The following is a 21,973-nucleotide window of genomic DNA, read 5'->3' on the forward strand; positions in this document are numbered from 1 at the left end:
AGCAGCTACTGTATATGTGGTTTAAAGTAGAAATGCTTCACCTCCTTCAAATTGGCCTACAATGCTCATTAATCTTAGCCTTCTTTTACAGGCTTCTTTATTTGTATGTGAATGTTTTCTGCTCGGATGGATTGGCACACTTACTTAATGCACGCTGTCTAATTCATGCTGTTTTGGGAAAGTAAATTGCAGTGCCCTACAAAAACTGATGGCTCATGATAAATATAGATTTAGTGTCTCACCCTGTTTGAAAAGCTTAGTGGGCAGATAAAATTGAAGTGCGGTTTATTAATCTTTGTAATAGCAGACACACATATACTGTACAAATACATATCAGCTTATAAGTGAGCATTACCTTTTTTAAAACTCAGCCCTGGTATATCGTGGTGAGACACGATTAAAGTACAACAAAGTGACATGATGTTAAAGCACAGACAGGCGGACATGATGCATGACGGAAAAGCAAATTAAATGAATGCTTGGTTTCGTTTATTGTGGTAAAGCTCTCGCAAGGCACCCAATCAGGCAGAAAACCATTAGTCTTTCATTTATAAAGCGTGCCTAGACTGTTATAAGCAGCTACAAACTAAGTTAAATGGCTAATTCCCTTAATTTAGGAACTTTTTCTTTGAAATTGTTACTCGTATCAGTGAAGCATTCATATTCTGTAACTTTCAATAATAATAATAATAATAATAATAGGAAGAGGAGAATTTCTCTTGGAAATTAAAAATCCCTGACAAAAGTCTTGAGAATGTTTCATGGCTGTGCAGTGCCAGATTGTCACTACAGATATCATATGCCTGAAGCTTAACCCACATGGCTGCCTGCCATTTGGGAGCTCAGCCAGGTCCCCTCATTGCCATGGCTTTGTAAAGCTTTGCCCAGCTCTCCCTCAGAAATGTTGAGGTGTTGCTGATGCATTCGTTTTGCACAGCTTCCTCGCCAAACAAGACATGGCTATCTGAAACCTAAGGACGGGTGGAAAGCTGTGTACAGTTACACCACACTTAAAGTGGGGCTGTTTGTCGCTGTTGGGCTAGGTATTAAATGAACAATTTATGGAAGTCTGTGAAATAGTGAAACAACCAGAGGAAAAGTACCCCTGATGTAATAAACCCAGAGTAACAGAATTGTAATGTAATTTAATGTTTATATAAAAAGCGATATCTCATTTGAGGTGTTTCTAGTGTAATTGACTATTCGGGTAAAACATGTTAAAGTTAGCACATCAAAAATAGAAGATTTCATAATTGATCTATAGTGTGTAAGTATAATTAGTTTCGAAGAATTGTAGTGATTTCTTGGCCTTGAATATCTGGGTTTTTGCTCGTTGCCTGCTCTGTATGTGCTGGCTTCTGACCTGAGGGTATGACGTTTGGAATGCCCTCTTTTCTAGGTTCCCCTTCCAGGCTATGTGGAGGCCTATCCCCACTCCCGTTACCACCAAAACAGTCCTCCGCGACACCCCCGGCACTACAGCCAGGCCTCCCCCGTGCATGCTTCCCTGGAGCAGCCCCCCACGCCGTCCACTGCGGCCTCCCAGCAGAGCCTGACGGAGAACGACACTTCGGACACCTCGCTCACCAACATCTCTACCGCCGCGCTGGTCAAGGCCATAAGAGAGGAGGTGGCCAAGCTGGCCAAGAAGCAGACGGATATGTTTGAGTTCCAGGTCTAGCGGGCCTCGGCGCCTGTAGCAGTAGTTCTTTTTTTTTTCCCCACTGCAGGGACGTGCAGGGAAGAAGTGGAGGCCATACCTTATTTCAGCGCTTTGCACTCATAGTTCCTTCCATCGACTTCCGAAAAGTCACTCGTTCAGCCGTCCTGATTCGCTGACACCGATGACTGTAGTGACCGCTGATTACTTGTCTTTTATATGTGAGGGCTTGCCTTTTTTATCGATGAAATGTAAAAAGTCATTATCTTGTCAGTATTGGGGAATTCTGTTTTTGAGTTGTGGGTTTTCATTAAAAAAACAACCGAAAAGTCAAGACGCTAAATATGAGTAAAATGGTCTTCATCCACAAAACCATCCCTGTGAAACCAGAAGCAGTTTATAAATGCTGCACCTAATTAACTTAATCATTAGATTTGGGGCCACAGGATTATATTCTAACTATATTCTATCTGTGCTGTGGGGGATCCAGATGCACATTTTGGCAACATCCTACAATGTGAATTTTTTGAAGCATTTGTTTTTTTTTTATAAAAAGGGAAGAAAAGTTGATGTTAGAAATAGTGTTAAAATAAGTCCTGTACATTGTTTGTAAATTCAGAAGACCACATATTACAACAATATGTAATATGTCATATAAATACATATAAATAAAACATAGGTATAATAAATTGATATGCAGCTATATGAGCGATGCAATGAATCCAGGACTTGCTGCACTTTAACAGTTCATGAATCAACAGTTAATTAAAATTCTTCACTGTGTCTTGCCATAGAACTCAATCAATAATAAATTATTTTCCAAGACCCTCAAAAATATAAACATTTGGAGGGATTTTGGTTGTTTACACACTGTTGGGGGAAGTACTCATAGTCCGAATGAATATTTATGGTGAAACTGATGGAAAAAACAAACCAGTCTCCTTGCATCAAGAGAATTCAAGGGCCTGAGAAGTCAGGTGATCTCGATCCCGGCGAACATGTCTAGGATGCTCTTGGAAGATGTGATGTGTCATTTCTGGGACAATTTCTCATCTAGTCGCTTACTCTGAGTGACGAACATTGCAGGAATCAGGAAACTAACTCCCTTATTGTGTGCATGCCTTGTTGTTGTGTGACTTGTATGCACTTACCAAATTCTTTACTGAGCAAAGTAAACAATCCTCTTCTGTCAAAACAGGGACAGTTTCACATTTTATGTTTTTTAGGTGTGCAGCTGTACAGATATGGCTATTCTCCTCAAGTGTTGATATCTGCTTTCCAGTTTTGTTCCCGTGTCAACATGTTACACACAGTTTTATTGGTTTTACTTAAATGTAGGAGGCTCTTTAATATTTTTGATATGTATGCTATAAAGAGCACTTGTAATTTTAACATTTTATACATGAGGAAACTCAAGACATAACATCTATTCCAAAATTCATGATACTTAGTTGTCAGTTTTGTGGATATTGAGTAATTTCTTATAAAATACATTTACTGTTGGTGCATCATTTTGTACATTAATTTTGAATTTTAAGGAATATTTGGCAAGCCTGAAGGGATAAAGAAAGGCCTTTTGAAATAACAATCTTTCCACAAATTAAAAACTGGAACATTTAAATACACTTGAAAATTCAAAAAATCTAATGTTTTAGTAGTGATGTCAGCTGTATTTTGGTCCAACATTAAACAAATATTTTGTATGTGTTTATTTTCTAGTTTTTAAAAGACAATGAAATATTTTCAGCTGTTTCACCCTTATTGTAGACAGCAATATCTTTTTTTTAAGTTTGAAAAGAAAGTAGAAAATATATATACAGTATACAAATATTTACTTTTTTGATAGTAGTTACCCTACCTGAGAGGAACGAGCAGTAAGTTCGGACTTAATTTGTGTGTGAAAAGATTTCCTTGGTAAACCAGCAACACCTTTATCACCATAACAGATTAAAAAACCCAGAATTAGTGCACAGTGTTGTAAATGCTGCTGTTAAGGAGTTCTGATGTAATTTAAATGATAGTGGATATTTTTGTAGACTTTCAGATTCCAGTTTAATATACAGTATTCATACCATATATGCATTACAATGTAAAATAGAAGAATGCAGTCTCAAATTTATATGGCATTCTTATCCAGGCCCCCTTAGTTTAAAAAACAGTGTTTATTTTGAAAATGTAGGGGACACTTCAGGACTAGGATATTATGTGGAAGGAATAAAATGGTTGTAAGAAGAAAAACACCATAACTACAACTTTTCCCATCGTGGATATAGGTCAGAAATTTAGTAGTCCATAAATTCTGTGATGGAGTATACTGAATGTTTAAAATATATATTTTAAATAGATTGGCATGCATTTTACAAACAAAATGGATGCTTTGATGCATGCAACCCCAGGATTTCCAAGACAAGGGCTTTTTTGTATGTACTGTATGTAGTTTAAACAGTCTAGGACTCTCCTTCTCCAAGAAGCTAGATCAGGTGTTAGATTTTACACTTTGATTCTGCTCCAAATTTTGAACTGCAGTTTGTGAATGTGAGAACTTTGATTTATTGTGAATGATTGTACTGTAGCTCATAAAAGGAAACAATTTAAAAAATGCACTTTAACCTTTAAACATTCATATTATTATTAAAATAAAATAAATGTATGTATTAGATAGGCGGAGGGGGTTGGGAGCTGGGGGTTGGGACAGGTTATTTGTCATATTTATGTGGAATCTCATTGAAAAGGGCAAAAACACCGGGCCGGCAGTATCAATGCAATTATTGCATGTTGTCATACATTAATTTTGCTGTATGATAACAGATATTCAAGGGAGCTTCTAGTTTTTTTTACTATGATTAGTTCAGGACTGGGAGTTATCAATTTGTATTCCTACGTACCTGTGCTATTGAACATATGCATACCTTTACTGTATGACTTTAAAAAAGCTTGGGTGCTTGTAATTGCTAAATAAATAGTTAATTTTGTCTGGAATGTCAAAGATCTATTCTTAGAATAATTTTAAGGCCAGTATCTGATATTTTAACAGCTAAATTTATAATAGCCCCAATATGAGGAACTTTTGCTTATACTGTAAGTAGAATCGTCAGCAGACATCAGAATAACTGCCTGGTGTTCCCATGATAGCAATTCTGTTCCTTTTACAGTTACATAGTTTACTGTACACTTGATTTTAATTTTTGATTTTGAAAATGAAATGCAGTTACTTGTGGCTTCTGCAGAATGTCTTTTTAAAAAGTAATTTTAGTTTAGGATCTTTGATGACTAAGCATGGTTTCTTTTAAAATATGGCCTAAGACAGATTCAATGAAGAAAAACTGTATATAAATATAATTTGTGAGGGGAAACAAAAGATAATTAGACAAAGAAAACTCACCTGTGGTTCAGTTAGTTCATCTATCATTCATATTTCATAAGTTCATCATTATTTATATATGAATATACTGTATGTATATATTTTTGGCCCATCTAAATGTATAGCGTTTCCCCCCCCACATTCCCTCTAGTAATAAAAACCGTGTATAGATATATGAAATATTTTATTTACTTGAAGTGTAGTGTATTTATATATAGTTTTGTGTGTATTGGTTTTAAGGTCTTCTACTTTTTGAGACAAATCTGCAGAAATATCTATCAAAGACGTTTAAAAACTGATTTCTGCCAATATGTAACTGCTATCATGACCTGTGTCGTACAAATTGTAGCTTTTCTGTTCGTTTCTTTATACCCGTCGACCAGTTTCATTTGTATAAATTAACATCTTTGCATTATAGTGCTGCATTAAAAATTAAAAGAAAAACTAAATAAAAATATATTTTAACCAAATCACTTGAAACAAGCCCAATAAAAGTGTTGTTCAGGTAATGGATTGATGTACTGTTGTTATTAGATTTTTTTCAAGCATACGTTGTGGAATTTGCAATATTGTAGTATATCAGTACATAATATGTTATTATATCTGCAATCAATGTACTGTACTGGTCGTCCTCAGTACGTACTGTAAATGCAAAGGTGCAGTACTATCTGCATTGAAGCTGGAATAATACCTACCCCAACTAATATCAGAATCAACATGACTGTAAAGCACGTTTTCGGTGACGAGGTAAAAATCAGTAAAACACTGATGTTTGTCCACACAGAATCCACTTGTACTTCTTCATGAGGATAGAACGCGTGCAATCTTTTTTTGTTCATAATACCAATTAAAGTGCAAAAAAAGGCAACAGGACATACAGTATCCATGCATCAGGAAATCGATATGAATTGTATTATCAAAATATTTTCTTTGTTATCATCACTGGCACAAGACTTAACCTTTAAACTGACATTTACACGGACTATGGATGTTCGGGACGTTCACAGGTCACGTTAAGGTGTCGTCTGCTTTCCCTCCCAAAAGTTCTTCCGTCTTTTCGTCTTTTAAGGTCTTCAGGAAAAGATCTGTTGGAGAAAAGGCATCATGATGGAAAACTTCCATTCACAATGGTGAGTCCCTAACTCGTAGAAAGGTTTTAAAAAAAAGCATCACATCAGTATTCTGGATTGTTTTCTGACGAACTGCCATTCACCATTCAAGTGTAAGTTTTATTACCATGACATACTTTTGTCATTCCTTTTTTTGTGCATTTGTATTTTACAAATACAAAGTTGTGTGCTACAAATGGACCTTATTAATTGACTCCCGGGGGGTGGGGTAAAAACAATTCAGTCTAACGCAGCTGTACCTAATCACCATCATGACGAAACGATATGTGCTGAACTCAAACACCTCCCTCCCCATTCGCCTCAAGCGTCCCTCCTCTGACCCATGTCCGCTTTGAAAGTTTCACTTGGTTCTACCCTCTGTGAATTGTCCTCTCGTCCTATGGCCCGGAGTCTGTCCATTAACCTGGTAAGTTAAGCCTAACGTTTCTCACCAAGTGTTCAGAAAGCATTCAAATCAACAACAACAATGATAATTACATCTCCTGGAATCAAAGCCTGCTCCGACAAGGTTCAGCAACTCTATCTCCTTGAGTCTGATGGCCAGTTCGCAGACATCATCCACTTCGCTCCATGCGGTACTGGACCCCGCCGGTGGACAGTAAAAGTCTAGCGGCTGATACTTAATCACCGCCAAGCTGCTGGGCCACGGTTCCTGCTCAGAGGTTACGGGCCGCTCTTTATCATTTCGGTTTGAGAAGAGGTTAGTCCAGATATCTTCATTTCTGGTGGCGGTATCGTACAGAGATGGAAAATACGGAAATTTATTCGTGCTCATTTTTTTATGCTAAATACGTGACCAAAAAAATGCATGTTTAATTTTGAAAATAAAATGCGCTTGGAGACTCCAGAACGTCGAGGAGCTTGTTTTTTTCTGAATTACATCATTCTTCATTGTAGCTCTCGGATCAATGATGTCTGTGTTGTAGTTTTAGAACACGTCGCTACACTATACTGAAAGTATTTTTAAAACATAAAACAACCATGCATAACAACATTGTGGAAAATAGTAAAAGTATATAGCATAGTCTACAATTATTTTAACAGATGTTGCAGTCTAACTCCAAAGTGATTGCTGGTAAGATAATGCATGCTGTACAGTATGCAGCTTAATCTTAGCTCTGTAGGAAACCGATGATGCGCTTTGTGCCACTGAACTTCAGAAAGCTTGAAAGTCTCGGGAGACAACATTCTCCCAAATAACAAGGGACAGGCAGTTACCAAGGCACCAGGAACCCAAACTCTGACAGGCTAGCGGCGTACTTGGTAAGGTAAGATACGCTGTTGCATACTTCACAGAAATTGTTTTTTAAAGTGTCAAGACAATGCAGTTAGAATTGCCGCGCTAGTTTTTCCGGAATGCAACACCGTAGTGAGGTACTGTAGACGAATGTTACCACCTGATGAAAATTAATTGTATTTATAAGGTGTTTGCATCTTAACGGAAACTGGTGTAATGAAATAATTTTCTGACTTGAGCCTAGTTTTCTGATTTCAGTGTTATTATTGTTTCCTTTTTTTAAATAAAAAATAAGCAATTCTGTTTACTATACTGATAAATAAACTGTTGGTTTAGCATATGGCTGGTCTAATTAGGTGAGACTGAATTGTCTAATATCAAGTGTGTTATTTAGTATCGTCTTCTGTAACCTACTTGCCACAACTGGAAAACTAACGGTTCATTTTATTCTGCAGAGCATGAGTATCCACAGCGCTTAAGCTGCTAGTTACCCCCAGAGGTCTTTAAAAGGACGCTAGTTTGTCTCCATGGAAATGAAAAGGGAAGGAAAATGCTGAAGTTATTCTTAATTGGTTTTTGCCACTTGGTCTTCGCCATTACAGAAATTAAGCATGGTAAAACCTTGTTTTCTTTTTTTTTTAAATATGTTGCGTTGTACAGCGACTGTCATTATTTCCCCGAGATCAGTTTATAAATGCAATAGCGGGGTTGCCTTTAAACCCTAATCCAAAGGATTGAGCCACCGTTAGTTATCGGCAACTTTTGTGCAGGGGCAGGAAGGCAATCACAATATTCAAGCTTTCATCATACAGAGAAATCTAACACGTGAAATGCGTAAGATACAAATTGTATAGACTTTCGGGACAATTTGAAATGCTACCGGATATCCCACCTTGTGCCCATTGCTTGCGGGGCCAGGCTCCTGTTCCCCTGTGACCCTGTATTGGATAAAGCGGTTTAAAAAATGGATGGATGGATTGTAAAATGGGTGTTTTAGATGATTGTCAGCGCTGAATATTTGTTTGCTTCTGTTTTAGGACTGACCGTGTGCTCCTTGCTAAGACATGCTTTTGAGAGTATGAAGGAGGACATTAATGAGGGTGCAAGGATTCAGAAATCATTTTGCTTCTGTGTGGAGTGTGAATACTGCGAAACTGATTCACAGGTAGCTATTAAGTTGTGTAGATAAATTGTCCTGACAGAACAAAGCTAGGCAGGCAATGTAAATTTGTAACTATGTAACTTCATGGTAGGTGAGTAAATTTATTCAGTTAGTAGAGCAGACAAAATAACATTTAGTGCTGTGCTCTAGGGAAACATATTTAACACCATATATATTAATTTCAGACCTTTGAACTATAGCATTTTCAAGAAATAACTTCTATTAATATCCAGTGCTGTGATATGGTGACCAGAACTGCTCTGCTATAGGAGTTGCTGCCCTTTAGGTAAGATGTTAAAGTGAGGTCTTGACTGTTTGGTTACTTAAAATCCATGGTACTGTTTAGAAGAGTAAAAGAGTTAATCCTGGTGTCCTGGCTAAATTCCACCCTTGTCTTGTACAGTCCAGCCTACCTTAATATTCCCCTTTAATTCAATTGGTGAATTTACTTTATTTCTGGATTCTCCACCTGATCGACTGTGTAGTGGGGCTGATAGCGTATAATAGCTGCTGTACATCACTCGGTTGTGGGCAGCACTTCAGTGGTGTATGAAGTGAGTCTTCTCCTACAGTATGTGTAAAGCACTTTGTGAATCTTGGCCATGAAAATTACTATGCAATTGGAATAAATGGCAACAATCATATTGGAAACACTTTAGAATAATGACTGCAGATTTACATTAATTCTTACTAAAGATCCTATAAAATAACACTTGAAAGTCTAAGAGGTATTGTTCATTCAATAAAATCATGATCACGTCATGACAATATCAGTCATCAGTAATACCCCCTAATCTGAAAAGTACACAAATTTAAAGTTTGACCACTGTATTTTCATCCTGTACAAATCTAAGAAAGAAAAAAACAAAACTCTTTATGTGAGCTGTACTGTAGAACAAATTACTAAACATCAAGCCAAGTAAGTAAACATCTTTTATGTATAACTTTAATAGCTATTGTAGAGTCTAAGCCAAGTGGACAAACCCTAGTTTTGTAGGGGACCAGAATAAAACTTCAAAAACCTACAGTAATGCCATGTTTTTCAGCCCCTCCACTTTAGACCCCTGTGTCTCTGTCAGGAGTACCTCTACAACCATAGGAGACGTGGGAGATTTTTCCAAATTCAGGAGTCAAAGACAGGCAAGGCTTTACCAATATCTTGTTATTATATTGGTCTAATGGCTAGACATTACTCTAGATGTATTTTTTTAGGAATAAATTGGAATCATATAAAAACTTTTTGTGTGGTATGAATAATATTTTTAAAATAGAAATGATGCAAGATTAATGTTTTGAAATTTGTATTTTCAAAGGCAATGCTTCTAACAAGAAAAGGAATATTCACAAAGTGTACTTTGATCTCTGTAAGCGGGATACTGATGTATCAGATCTTAACTTCAGTGAGCTGAAGACTTTAGCTTGCTGTTCTGGGATAAACTACCATTCTCTACAGGAATACTCCCTGGTATGTATTTTTATGTAATTAACTATGTTAAACAACCTCCTTCATTGCATAAATCAATTTTTTCTTGGATAAGTAAAATTACTTAGAATTGACTTTGAAGTCATGCAAATATTTCATGTTGCATTACAATATGATGCTAATGTGTGCAGTATTTCTGATGTCAGAGACTCTTTTTAAGTTGAAAATACTGTATAAAAATAAGATGCCTTTAGGTAAACAAAACTGTTGGTACATCACCAGGCTTCAGCCTGTTAATATTTAAATGTTATTTTATTCTTTAGCAGTGGGCTACAAAAATGCTTGTTTCATTGCAAGATTCCTAATGCACATCCCAGTAGAGTGCTGTGTCTCATCTTTGTAGTACTTTGAATATTATCAGCTAAGTGATGCTGCAGTCATATTTTTATTATTTCTCAACATGTATAAACCACAATAAAGAAGTAAAAAGTATAACACTAGAAGTTAGCTTGTTAAAAAACCCTGAATGAAGTTTGGGATATTGGATTCTTTTTCTTGGATAGAAAGTAAAACAACGGATCTGTATATGGGCAATGAGGAGGCTGAGGTCCTGCCATCTGTTTTTTAAAAAAGGTAAAAAAAGGTTAAATAACTTGTCAAAAACTGTCATGGCATCAATGCATTGAAACTGTACATACAATAGCTCATAGAAAGGATGTATTTCAGTTTCAGGTGGGAAATACCAGAAGTACATAATTGTCTTGCATTCATAACGGATAATATAATTATGTTTGTTGTATCAAGTTATTTTTTGTATGGAACACCAGGACTCTGTGAGATATCGTGTATTTGTTTACTAGATAATCTGAATTCTTTTGGAATTTAAAATAGTGTTGACATTTGTTTATGTGGAGGTTTCCAATAAGTGCTGGCCTGTTGCTCACGTTTGTGTGATAAATTAGACTAATTTTTACTGTACTTCATTTGAGCTTAATAAAACAGGATAACAATCGATGGCAATTTGAAAATTATTGATATTGTAAATATAAATAAAATGACCTTTTAGTGTTGTCTTTACTGCCATCTAGTGGAAAATAGAAATATCTTAGTTGTAGATAACATCTTTAAAATTCAAAATGCTGTTGTAATTATAAGGTAGTTTATACATGATTATGAGCCTAATTCCTATAATATGTCAGATTCTTACCAAATATAAACCAATTTGGAATTTCAGCTTTTAGAATATTATGTTATGTAGTTGTATACTTATGTATGTTATTGTCAATTATAGTTTTAGAAATTCTAGTTTGATTTTTTTTTCTCCAATATCTGCAGGCAATCAAAATACAATATCGCACAGAAGATTCCGCAGAGCTGCTGAAAGTTCCTTTTCTTCTGACCTTTCACCTTCGATGAGACCTTTTGTTGCAACACAAAGAACATTAGCACTGGACACAGCCTTGGTGTTCAGCTCATCAAGGAATTTTCTTATAGCTCCAGAATCAGAGGAATTGGAAAAACGGAGCAGAAGTGACACTAGGACTGGAATATCGTGGGAAGTGTTTCCCTTGTTTCATCTTGAATCAAGTCTTCAGGAATTGAGTGCTACAGTTATTAAGTTGCAGGCATCTCTCTTGCATGAGATTATTACGAATCCTCTGTCTATCACTCCTTTTTCAGATGAAAAACTAATGCTAACATTAGCGGATGAACAGTGGAATCCATTAGTCTCTACTAGCATTGATACAGTTCCAACAGAAAACTTTCCTATTGTCGGGGAGTCTGATTTATTTTTAGGACCCAGTGTTCTCAGTGTTACTGTACAATCTCACCTATCATCTCTAAATATCATATCTGACCATAGTGATCATCCTTTGGACACAGAAAGTCTTAGTGTTGCTGAAAGTTTGGAGAGCTCATCTTTCTTGGTCCTAGCAGTGCATTACAGCAATTATCCCATTGATTCTGTACTTTCAGATATATTGCGGCCTATGGAAAGACTGAGTTCTCAACTTGATGAATCTGAAAGTCTTGTTGTGAGAATGATGTCTGAAATCAGTTGGCTTCCTTCGTTTCTTGAAAATTCAGACATCTTACTTTCATCGCATTCTTACATTGCTGAAACTAAAGCTCAGTTGATGCAATCACGCACATTGTCTGATGCTTTGCCAGTAGCCCTTAAGAGCGTAGCATGGTCTCAAAACCCAATTTTTCCCGACTTAGACAATAATGATTTTTATGCAGCCTCTGATGGATTTAAACCAGATGACTCCACACAAACCCCTGTGATGGACTATTCAAACAGCATGCACAGAGCTGGATTAAGTGAAACTGATGAGCAGAGTCTGCAGCGGTCTCTCACCTGGGTATCAGCAGAAGGTTACAGTGGAGCTTTCTTATCTGAAGATGCTACGGCTTTGGATCCACTTAGGAGCAGCCCTTTTTATAATGATAAAGTTTCACATTGGTTTCCCTCAGCAGATATATCGAATACAGTGAGGGATAACGGCTTTCAGTTTTCTTTACTGGGGTCTGAAAATATCCATTCTGATATAAATGATCCTGTACTGCAATCACAAATCTATGTAGAAGAGAGTATGATTTCTCTTGAAACGCCCCAGACAGAGAGATTATCTATTGCCCTAACCCACTTAACAACAATGAAAGAATCAGTCCATGATTTAGCTGGTAATGAACTAAACACAGCATTTGAAAATATGCACATGTTTACACCTTCTTATCCTGTAACAACACCAGTGTCAACAGCGAGTGAAGTTGTTCCTTCTGAAGATCCTTTCAAATATCCCATCCTTTCTTTTGATTTGGCTTATTCGCCAACTTATAGTGAAGACACTGCTAGCACTTTGAATAATAATTTAGTGGAGCCTTCTTTCCTGCCAGCACATTCAATGATTACTGTGTTCGGGTCATCCAGATTTGATGAGAGCAGAGTTAAATATGAGGATAAAATGACAGGCAACATGCACTTTTCACAAGGCTTCAAAGAGCTGTGCATTTCCTCAATGGATTGCTTAAGTAGTGAAGTCATCAGAACTGTTTTTGAACCATCAGAAATAATATTTTCGACTACTATAACTACACCAGTATCTTTGGTATATGATTTAAGCAGAGTGGAAGAAATAATTATTTTGCCACTTTCTAGAGACATTACAGGACAAGAGTCTTTTCAGAAGGACCTGTTTACTTTCAATGCAGAATATGCAGTTTCTCACAGTGATAGTGTCTTGCATAGCATACAATCTTTAGAAAGCAAAAGGTTTGTTTTTGAAACATCTGTACCAGAGGTTTCTAGTTATGCTCCACAGCATCTGGAGTCTGATCGTGTAGACATTATTGACTCAGCAATGCTCCTGCCATCAAAAGATCCTTTAGTGAGTTCACAAAGTGAACTTTATCTCTCTCTAATTGACTGGTCTTCTGTTTTTTCTGATACAGAATTACTTGAAACGAGTCACCTGAACTCAATGATTCTTTTTCCAAGTACATTAACTGTAAAAAATTCTGTCTCCCTTTTAGAACCTTCTTTAGTTACTGACACGATAAAAGTCACCAAGAGTTTTAGCTCAGCTTCTAGGCAACTACTTCAGTCAGAACTTTCTAATACGGAAGTGTCGGATGCAGTGAAGACTGAGGACACTTACTCAACTTATTCAGTAGCAAATATTGATTTCTCTGTTCCAGAATCCATGTCGTTTTTTTTTGCTGAAGTATTCAACAAAGATTTGTATTCCTCTGAACACACTTCAGTGAAAGATATGTTTGAAAACTCTTTTTCTCCTGATGTAGGTCACATTAAAACAGATAGTTATTTGTCACTGCTTGTTTCAGAGGGTTTGAACTCTGAAAAAGATGCAAGCTTGATATCTACATCTGAGACAGGGTTATCAAGTTTTTATTCAGGAGAGATAACTGCCACTCGAACTATGATTTTTTCAGCGCTCCCATTGACTTTATTTCCAACAGGTGTTCAATCTGAATTACATTATAGTCAGCCTATTCCAGACACGGGGGCTTCCTGCATTCCTGCTTGCCTGGATACTAGATCTTTGTATTTGGCAGCTGCAAGTTCAAGTACAAATCCACAAGGGGGCAGTGCTGGACACTCATCTCAATCTTTTTCACAGCTGATGCCAGCTGCATCTTCTGTGAGAGACTCATTTGGATCTTGGACACAGGATTTGCAAGACCGTTTATCTTCAATAACTCTTATCGATTCAAACTTAAACACTTTACAAAGCGCTTTTTGGCCAGAGATGTCATTTGGTGGCACATCTCTGCAGCAGAACCTGGCAGCAGCCTCCGTTTATAACACAACATTACCTGCATTTCCCCCCCATTTCTCCAGCTCAGCAGTAATGACTTTCCCTGCAGGGGTGTCAGCATTCATCATGCTGTCTGTTGCAGATACAGAAAATTTGTCTTCTGTGACAAAAACAATCCCCACTCTCACTGCAGACGGCAGCACAGGAAAGAAGCCCTTGTCAACTTCATTTTCACCTGTCTCATCTTTTTCCACTTTAAAACAATCCACAGAGTCATTAGAGTCATCACTCGATGCTATTACTAGTTCCTCTCTCTCCAGAAAAGACTATCCTTTCACTTTGCCAGTCATTCAAACCACGGTAATATATACACGTCCCCTGAAGCAGTCTTATTTATTTGATATGGAAAATTCTCCAACGCAGCAGTTTTTCCCAAGTCCTGTTTTACCACTTGCCTCCATGTCATCTATGACAACCATGGTCTTGATTAGTGGTTCGTTTCCCTCTACAATTTATAGCACAGGATTTATGATTAGTTCGTATTTTAAATTATCAGACCATTTAGTATCTAACTTTGTGAGTTTGGCATCAATGCCAACTCCAAATCTATGGACTCTTACGACAGCAGGATCTGTAACAGTTACACCCACAGTTTCCCAATTCAATATGTCAACGGATTATGTTCCATTAAAGACAAAAATGGCTCAGGCCATCAGCAATGGAATTCATCTATCTCAGCCACACCAAACAGTGCCAGCATTGTCATCGTATACAATATCCAGTCTACCTGAACCATCCAATGTTTCTGCAACTGCTCCATCAGTTAAAGCAGAGCATCTGTTAGAAATTACCCTGCGGGTAAACAGATCTGTGAATATCTTTGGTGAACCTTTTCAGAATGCAGTAAGCACTGGTCTGATCCGTACATTTCTCCAGGCAGCAGCAACCAACAAGACAAAAAGCAAGAGAAGTGCCCCAGTGATTAATGTACGTGACTAGGAGTTCTCTCTATATTTCATTTGATCTATTATTTAATATATTTAAGTTTTACAACTCTAGGTCTTATCGCTATCCATTCAATTAACACAAATTTGTTCAGCAAGGGAAGTATCGCACTGAAATGCAGAATTGGTTTCTTTACCTCAAACCAAGCGTGTCTAAATGATTGCAGTTAGAAGTGGCTGTGCAGAAATCAGAAAGCAGGAGGAAAAGATTTAATGGCAGGAAATGATTGTGAAATATGCTTGTTCAGGCACTGAATCCGAAGACTCCCCATGCCCTCAGTAATGAGATCGTGGTCATGAAGTTCAATTAATTAGATAAGCAGATTGATTTTTCTAGCAAGAAAATGAAAATAGATTGCAGGCAAGTCATCACCAGTATTCAAAGAATGGAATTTGTAAAGATTTGAAAATAGCAATCAACCTAAGATGTTCAGATTTAGCTTTAAAGCTCAGAGTAAAATCAAGAAAAATATACATAGTATGTTCAATTTGTTTATTGGTTTCTCAGGGAAAAGAAAGAATATTACATGGTACCATATAGAAATGTGAACAATCATCATGGCATGAAAGACTTGGTACCTAAACAAACTGTGTAAATCAAACAAGAATAAATCAGTAGAAAAAAGGACATGTTAGAAGAAATGTTATGACAGTTTAGATATTCAAGTGCAATTTTGTTTATTAAAAGTTCATTTGTGCCACTTTACATTATGTACTATATAATCTTTAACTAGTTATTAATCTGTAATTAGCAAATTTATATTATTTACTATTCAGTCTATAAAAAGCAATATATGGAATATTATCATGATGTGAATGTATGATTTGCTCATCTATTGTATGTGTCTGTTTTCCTGTAGGTGGAGATTTTCACTGTCCGCAGACTAAGTGCAGATGTCCTTATAGAGTTTGCTGTACTGTCTGATGGAAACCTACTCAGAGCCAAAGATGTTGAAGAAATATTGAATAGGCTTCCAGACCTTATTGGTACCTTAAATGAAAACCTACCTTATCCAGTATGTATTCTTTGAGAGGTGCTGTGATTTAATCCATTATACATACAATATAAGTGAATGTCAATTAGTACTTAATTAGTCACTTTCCATGTAATATGTTTTCAGGGTTTTACTTGATCTAACATAGGCAATTTCTTCAAAAAATGAGGTTCAGGTTTGTATTGTGCTTTAATTACTTGTGAAGCGTTATGTAGAATGAAAAAGAATTGCAATGCATTTTGAAACTGCCTGTCTCCACGCATGTTGGCCACTAAACGTACATTCACTCTCTTACATTGGTGACTATGAAACCGGCAATAATGAATGAGTGTTCTGTAAACATATAGTGTAGGTGATAACCTTGTCAAATATGTTACTTTAACGAACAATATTTGTTACACTTTATAAAGTAGTAAATAACATTGTAGGACATGTAGTGTGACAATACCTCAGACTCCAAGTTTATACCCTTTTAAAAAATGCAGGAGTGTAGGTATGTATCCGACATACATCGTACAAGATGATATATACTGTATAAACCATTACAGTTTTTCAGTGAGAGAATATTACACTTCAGTGACAACAGCAACAATTACAGGTTGTTACAGCACTGGTATAATATATCCTTTTATTCTCCTATCTGATACAAACGGCAATGTTATTACATATTTAAATGGGCATTGCTGCTTTAAACATATTATAGCAAACATTATCCATTAAAAATTCACGTGTATGTATTTTGTAAGAACAAGAAGAGGTTAATTCAACATTGAACAGCGATGTTATGGCTGTGGCACCTGCTTCAGTTGTGTGACACCTGACTATTCACAGAAAGACTCCACAGCCAAAACCTTGGGGTTTTCTTCTTTTCAACATAATCCACGTAAATTCCTTTGCAGCTGGTCCCCTCTAACCTACATATTATATTTGTAAAACAGTACATCTTGAGACATTATAAAGGGGACAAATTGATATAGGAACCTTGAGAATTTATTGAGTCTTGAAGGCCTCTCGTTATATACAGTATATATACTGTAGATGTACTTGTGAAAGTAAGTCTTCTAATAAAGGCAAAATGATGAAATTATAAAACAATGTCATGTCCAGAGAGACACTATACAGTTTCTAAGATTATGATCGGTACTCTGCAACTAAATACAGTTTTGGGGCTTGCTAAGCGAAGGGGAATAGCTGCTGCAGAATACCTCTGAAGGATTGAAATTGAATCGTTGCAGGTGGTGAAGGTTCCATCTGCTGTGATTGCCACCTCATTACCCCCGCTAGCAGATTTCACAGGCTGGTTAGCCGCGGTGGTGGTGCTGGCAGTCCTCTGCGTCTTGCTTGTGTCCCTTCTCATTTTGTACGGCAAGAAATCGCGGCACGGGGGAGGAATGGTCACTGCTGCTTCAAGCGCTGAAGCCACTGGCTCGGAGGAGGTAAGGTTCACAAGGGAGAAGGGGCCGTGACTTTTTTCTTTTTCTTTCTGTTCTTCCAGGTAATCAATATAAGCGCACCTCTGTTTTTAGGCTCAACATATGGGATATATTTTTATTAAAAACATGGTTACTAACACAAACTCAGACATATATATATATAATGCATTTAGCCTATTATTATAAGTTCTTTTTATATTTTTTTGTTGATAACACAATGAGGATGCTGATAAATACAGAATACAGCTTCTAGATTTCTTTGCCTTGCATGTGCTTTTCCCCTGTTTTATGATTACTTTGAGCTAACAGTATAGACTCTGCATTTGGATGCGCCAGCTCTAGTGCTCGTTAATTATCAATCCATTCCTTGGGCGATAGATTTATTCTGGTAGGGGCGACAGTGACTTCTGGGTTTCCTACCAACACATGTGTAAATGCTTAAGTGATCTAATTATTCATTTAATTTTCGAAAACGACCATTTCCTCCATATATTAATCAGTTTCTGATTAAATAATGATTACAGAATCCTTGATCTCCAATCACATAATAGCCCCATTAGCTGAAATGAGGAATTAAAAAAAACAGACCTTGGCACTTCTAGCTGCTGTGAGGCCTCAGCTGCCAGATGCTTATTAGGCCACGATTCCCTCTGCAGAAACCTTTGGCCCCAGCCTGGTGATAATTTGTCAGTGGTGTCATCCCAGTAGTGATTGGTTGACCACACACTAAGCCGATTGTTTGTACCCCTCCCCAGATAGTGAGGAGCGTGGTTTGTTGTGAAGTAAAAATCATGAAACAGGGGTGCCCAGTCCTGGTTCTGGAGTGCTGCACTTCGTTAAATCGACCCTTCAGTAACTCAAATTGAGAACTGTATTACATGGAAGTAAGTACACTTAAAACCGAGAATGGAAGCTACTCTTTACCCAGGGGACGGGGGACTATGGAACAAGCTAGTCTTGCCGTTACGCTGATATGATATCCTGATTTCCTTCAAGAAACAGCTGTATGCAGTCCTTGGATCATTTAGCTGCACATTATCAAGTAGGCTAGATGTGCATAATGGCCTCCTGTTGTTTGATAACTATCTTATGATAAGAATTGGGAAAAGCTATGAATGTGAACCAGTCCAGCAATATCTCCCAACACAGTTCCTGTCCTGGCCCAGGACTGGACACATCTTCCATAGATGGACAACACATGTTGTCAACATAGTATCACACAGTTATGTGCTTTTTCTTTGTTGGGGGGGAATCCCACTGAAACTTGGGGAAAGATCTGTATTGTAAGTCACTGTTTGGCTGATAGTGGAACCACCTTATCTGCAAGTTTTCTTTCCATTGACCACTGGGAAAACCTTAGTGCAACACTCTATAATCAAGATGATTCTTGGGTGGATAACACCTGTCACAACATGCCTTATTAATGTACAGGGAACAACATTCTCTCTCATGGACATTGCAATGCAATTTTATTGCTTTAATTGCTTTTCATTGCAGCATTTCACTACTGTTTAATTGTCTTTGAGGAAAAACCTGAAACTGCTATACTAAGAATTTATCATTTTAGATGTTAAAAGAATGATTAAGTATAGAGCAAAAATTATTTTTATGCTACACACACAAATTATTAGAATCTTCTAAGTATTTAGTTTGTGTATGATTTTGGAAATAGGCAAAGTAGGGGAAAGATAAATTTAAAATCCATCACAATTTCCCAAGTGATTAATTATTTATGCTATTTGTGTGGAGATTGTGTTCTCCTTGTGTTCGCATGGGTTTCCTCTGGATGCTTGAGTTTTCTCCCACAGATCAAAAACTTACTGGTAGGTTAATTCCTTTCTGGGAAAGTTGGCTCACGTGTGCACGTTTGTGTCTGTGTGTCTGCCCTGCAATTGACTGGCGTCCTGTCAAAGGTGTAGCCTGCCTTGTGACTGATGCTTGTCGAGATCTCCCCTGTGTCCCTGAATTGGAGTAAGAGGTTAGAAAATAGATGGATTAACACAAAATCATATTTTTCTTCTGTGCTTCAACTTTGACCATTATTGTTTGGCACATTGGCCCATGAGGAGATATGTATGTTTACCACTGTTTCTTTCAGTTTTTTGTATTCCACCAAATAAAATGATAAGAACGGTATCATCAATGAAGAAAAAAAAACAATTAAGCATCAACATTAGTAATTAAGTGGCCTTTTAAACATTGCTGGGTCAGTACACGACCTGGGTATGCAAGTGTAATACGAGTTGTGTAATCTCTTCTCAGTAATTAATGAATAATTACTGAAAGAGAAGCAAGAGGGAATACCAGACCTCTGCCCTCAGCATAAGATCAAATACAGGAGTAAATCTGTTAAGCTCATGTTCTTTCTAATGCAAAAAAGGTTTTATTCCTGCCTTTTATTTTTTAAAATCATGAGTGCAGTAGTGTGGATACTGATCTAATCCGCGGTGGCTCTGAAACGGAATACTCTAAGCCTAGCGTGTCTAGACAAATCCGACAAGGGCACTAAGTGAATTGAGTTCTGCTGCTCTCTGACCGTCTGTTAGCACGTGGATTTGTAAAACACTTTTAAGATGTTTCAGAACATGATGGGTGGTTTATAGAAGTCAAGATTATGATGCGATGGGGTTGTAGAAACAGTAAATCCTGGCATCTGCAGCTGTTTTTGATGATAGTTTGGGTCCTTATTTATAAGTATCCTGTATACCCTTCTTTAAAAAGCCATTACCAAGGGTTTTGTTGCAGGATTGTCTTGTAATGCTTAGATTCTAATGAGCCATAAACAGCTTAATGTTGTTTATTAGCTTTGGGTTCACTCATCAAAACTTTTCTTGCTCTAGTCAGCTTATTGTACTTTCATCAATACAGGGATCTTCCAACCATGCTGGAAACCCAGTAGTACTACTTCAAAATGTCAATAGAGGTTTTTCACATTAGAGCTTGATTTAAGAACCATTGATTTCAGACTGCAAGAAATGAGGTTATATAACAAACCACAAATATTGCACACTGCTAGCATTTCCAAAGAATGTGCGTGACATCAGCCTTGATACAGAAGTGGACACAGCACCTGTAGACTGTCTACAAATCATTGTACTCTTGCAGAGTTAAATGCAGATTATTCAGATTAATAGGTAAATGAAACAGTTCAGAGCCTTGCTAAAAAACTAATGTGCTCCTTAAGACTTGATCATCACATGCAGAACTAAAATATTTTGTCACTGGAACTAAATTTTCCAGTTGGAGTGACAGTTAAGTCTAAATCTTCTGTTCAAATGTAACAAGGCTCTACTGCCTAGAGAGAAAGGGAAAATGTGCCCTCTGTGCCTTCTAGTTTTTTTCAGGCTTCAGAGTGAACTTTATTCTAACAATGCTTGGCAAAAAAAAGAAATAGTAAGGATTGCAATGCACCTTCAGTATATCCTGAATACCATTTCTTTTATTGTGGAAGTCATTAAAGAGGTTTACATTTATTTTGTTAATTAGGTCCTTTCTGTGAAGTGCCAGAGCTATAATAGAACTAAACTCATTAGCCCCAGTGAAAATTACCTTTATACGCCAGTGAGTTCAATCAGTTCTACTAGGTTTCTTAGTTTCACTGTGTTCCTACATTTAATGAAAAACTATGCTTATATAGTTAGAACAAGTAAAAGGCTTAAGTGCAATTTAAAAAGTGGTTATTCTTACAAGACACCAGCAGAGGTCTCAGTTTAATTTGTAAAATGTATTGTAGGAAAATACATGCTTTTCTCTTTTGATTAAGATTTATTTTTTAAGGAGAGCTAGCTTTACAGACAGTAGCATTTAGCTCAACAAATGCATACTGTAGATCACCTATATAGACCCTTAATTAAACTTGCCACATGGAATATTTATAAAAAATAGCATTGTTGTGAGGGCTGCTTTGTTACCAGTTAGCAACCTTACATTAGTTAGTTAGCATTCCAGTGTTTCTTCCTCCATTTGAAGGCAAGAGAACGAAATATTCAAAATAAAGCACTGCCACAAATCACTACACATTAGGGAATCTTTCAGATGAACATCTAACGCCCTTTTCAGAAGAGAAGATTCAGTTTTGCGTATGCTTATATAGTATACATGAAAAATATCTTTAGGCTTAAGGCAGTGCTGGCTTCCAATGCCCCACTGGAAGAAGAGGCTTTGTCAGGCCGTACCCTTGCAAATCCTTGTGGAGGTGTTAATGAGTGCCAGTTGTCACACCGGCCGAATGTCATGGACACCTGTCCACTTGGAACTCAAAGGAAAAGAGTGTTAATGATATACT

General features: G+C 37.0%; 2 protein-coding genes and 1 non-coding gene across 9 annotated transcripts in view; 2 read left to right on the top strand and 1 right to left on the bottom strand.

The window, feature by feature from the left end:
• Positions 1–5,491, top strand: part of kiaa1549la (KIAA1549-like a) — a 55,405-nt gene extending 49,914 nt beyond the window's left edge. For all 4 annotated transcript variants that reach the window (XM_015338469.2, XM_015338470.2, XM_069181615.1 and 1 more), the window contains one exon: positions 1,400–5,491. In XM_015338469.2, the coding sequence (XP_015193955.1) occupies positions 1,400–1,681 (282 nt within the window). In that variant the 3' untranslated portion in view covers positions 1,682–5,491. The remainder of the gene's footprint in view (positions 1–1,399) is intronic.
• A 412-nt stretch (positions 5,492–5,903) lies between these two features.
• Positions 5,904–6,749, bottom strand: LOC107075804 (uncharacterized). Its single transcript, XR_011182943.1, has 2 exons — positions 6,629–6,749; positions 5,904–6,106 (listed from the first exon to the last, which is right to left on the bottom strand). It is a non-coding gene; the product is annotated as an uncharacterized protein (transcript).
• LOC107075802 (mucin-3A-like) overlaps positions 6,138–21,973 on the top strand; it is a 112,276-nt gene continuing 96,440 nt past the window's right edge. The window contains exons 1-9 of one of the 4 annotated variants that reach the window (XM_015338330.2): positions 6,138–7,419; positions 7,844–8,002; positions 8,426–8,553; positions 9,597–9,690; positions 9,864–10,015; positions 10,537–10,606; positions 11,309–15,243; positions 16,121–16,276; positions 17,491–17,691. In XM_015338330.2, coding sequence (XP_015193816.2) covers positions 7,939–8,002; positions 8,426–8,553; positions 9,597–9,690; positions 9,864–10,015; positions 10,537–10,606; positions 11,309–15,243; positions 16,121–16,276; positions 17,491–17,691 — 4,800 coding nt within the window. In that variant the 5' untranslated portion in view covers positions 6,138–7,419; positions 7,844–7,938. Of the gene's footprint in view, positions 7,420–7,475; positions 7,526–7,843; positions 8,003–8,425; positions 8,554–9,596; positions 9,691–9,863; positions 10,016–10,536; positions 10,607–11,308; positions 15,244–16,120; positions 16,277–17,490; positions 17,692–21,973 lie in introns of those variants that run through there. The other 3 variants (XM_015338332.2, XM_015338333.2, XM_069181760.1) reach the window with 3 other exon arrangements.

This window comes from Lepisosteus oculatus, chromosome 21 (assembly GCF_040954835.1).
Source record: "Lepisosteus oculatus isolate fLepOcu1 chromosome 21, fLepOcu1.hap2, whole genome shotgun sequence".
Taxonomy (NCBI): domain Eukaryota; kingdom Metazoa; phylum Chordata; class Actinopteri; order Semionotiformes; family Lepisosteidae; genus Lepisosteus; species Lepisosteus oculatus.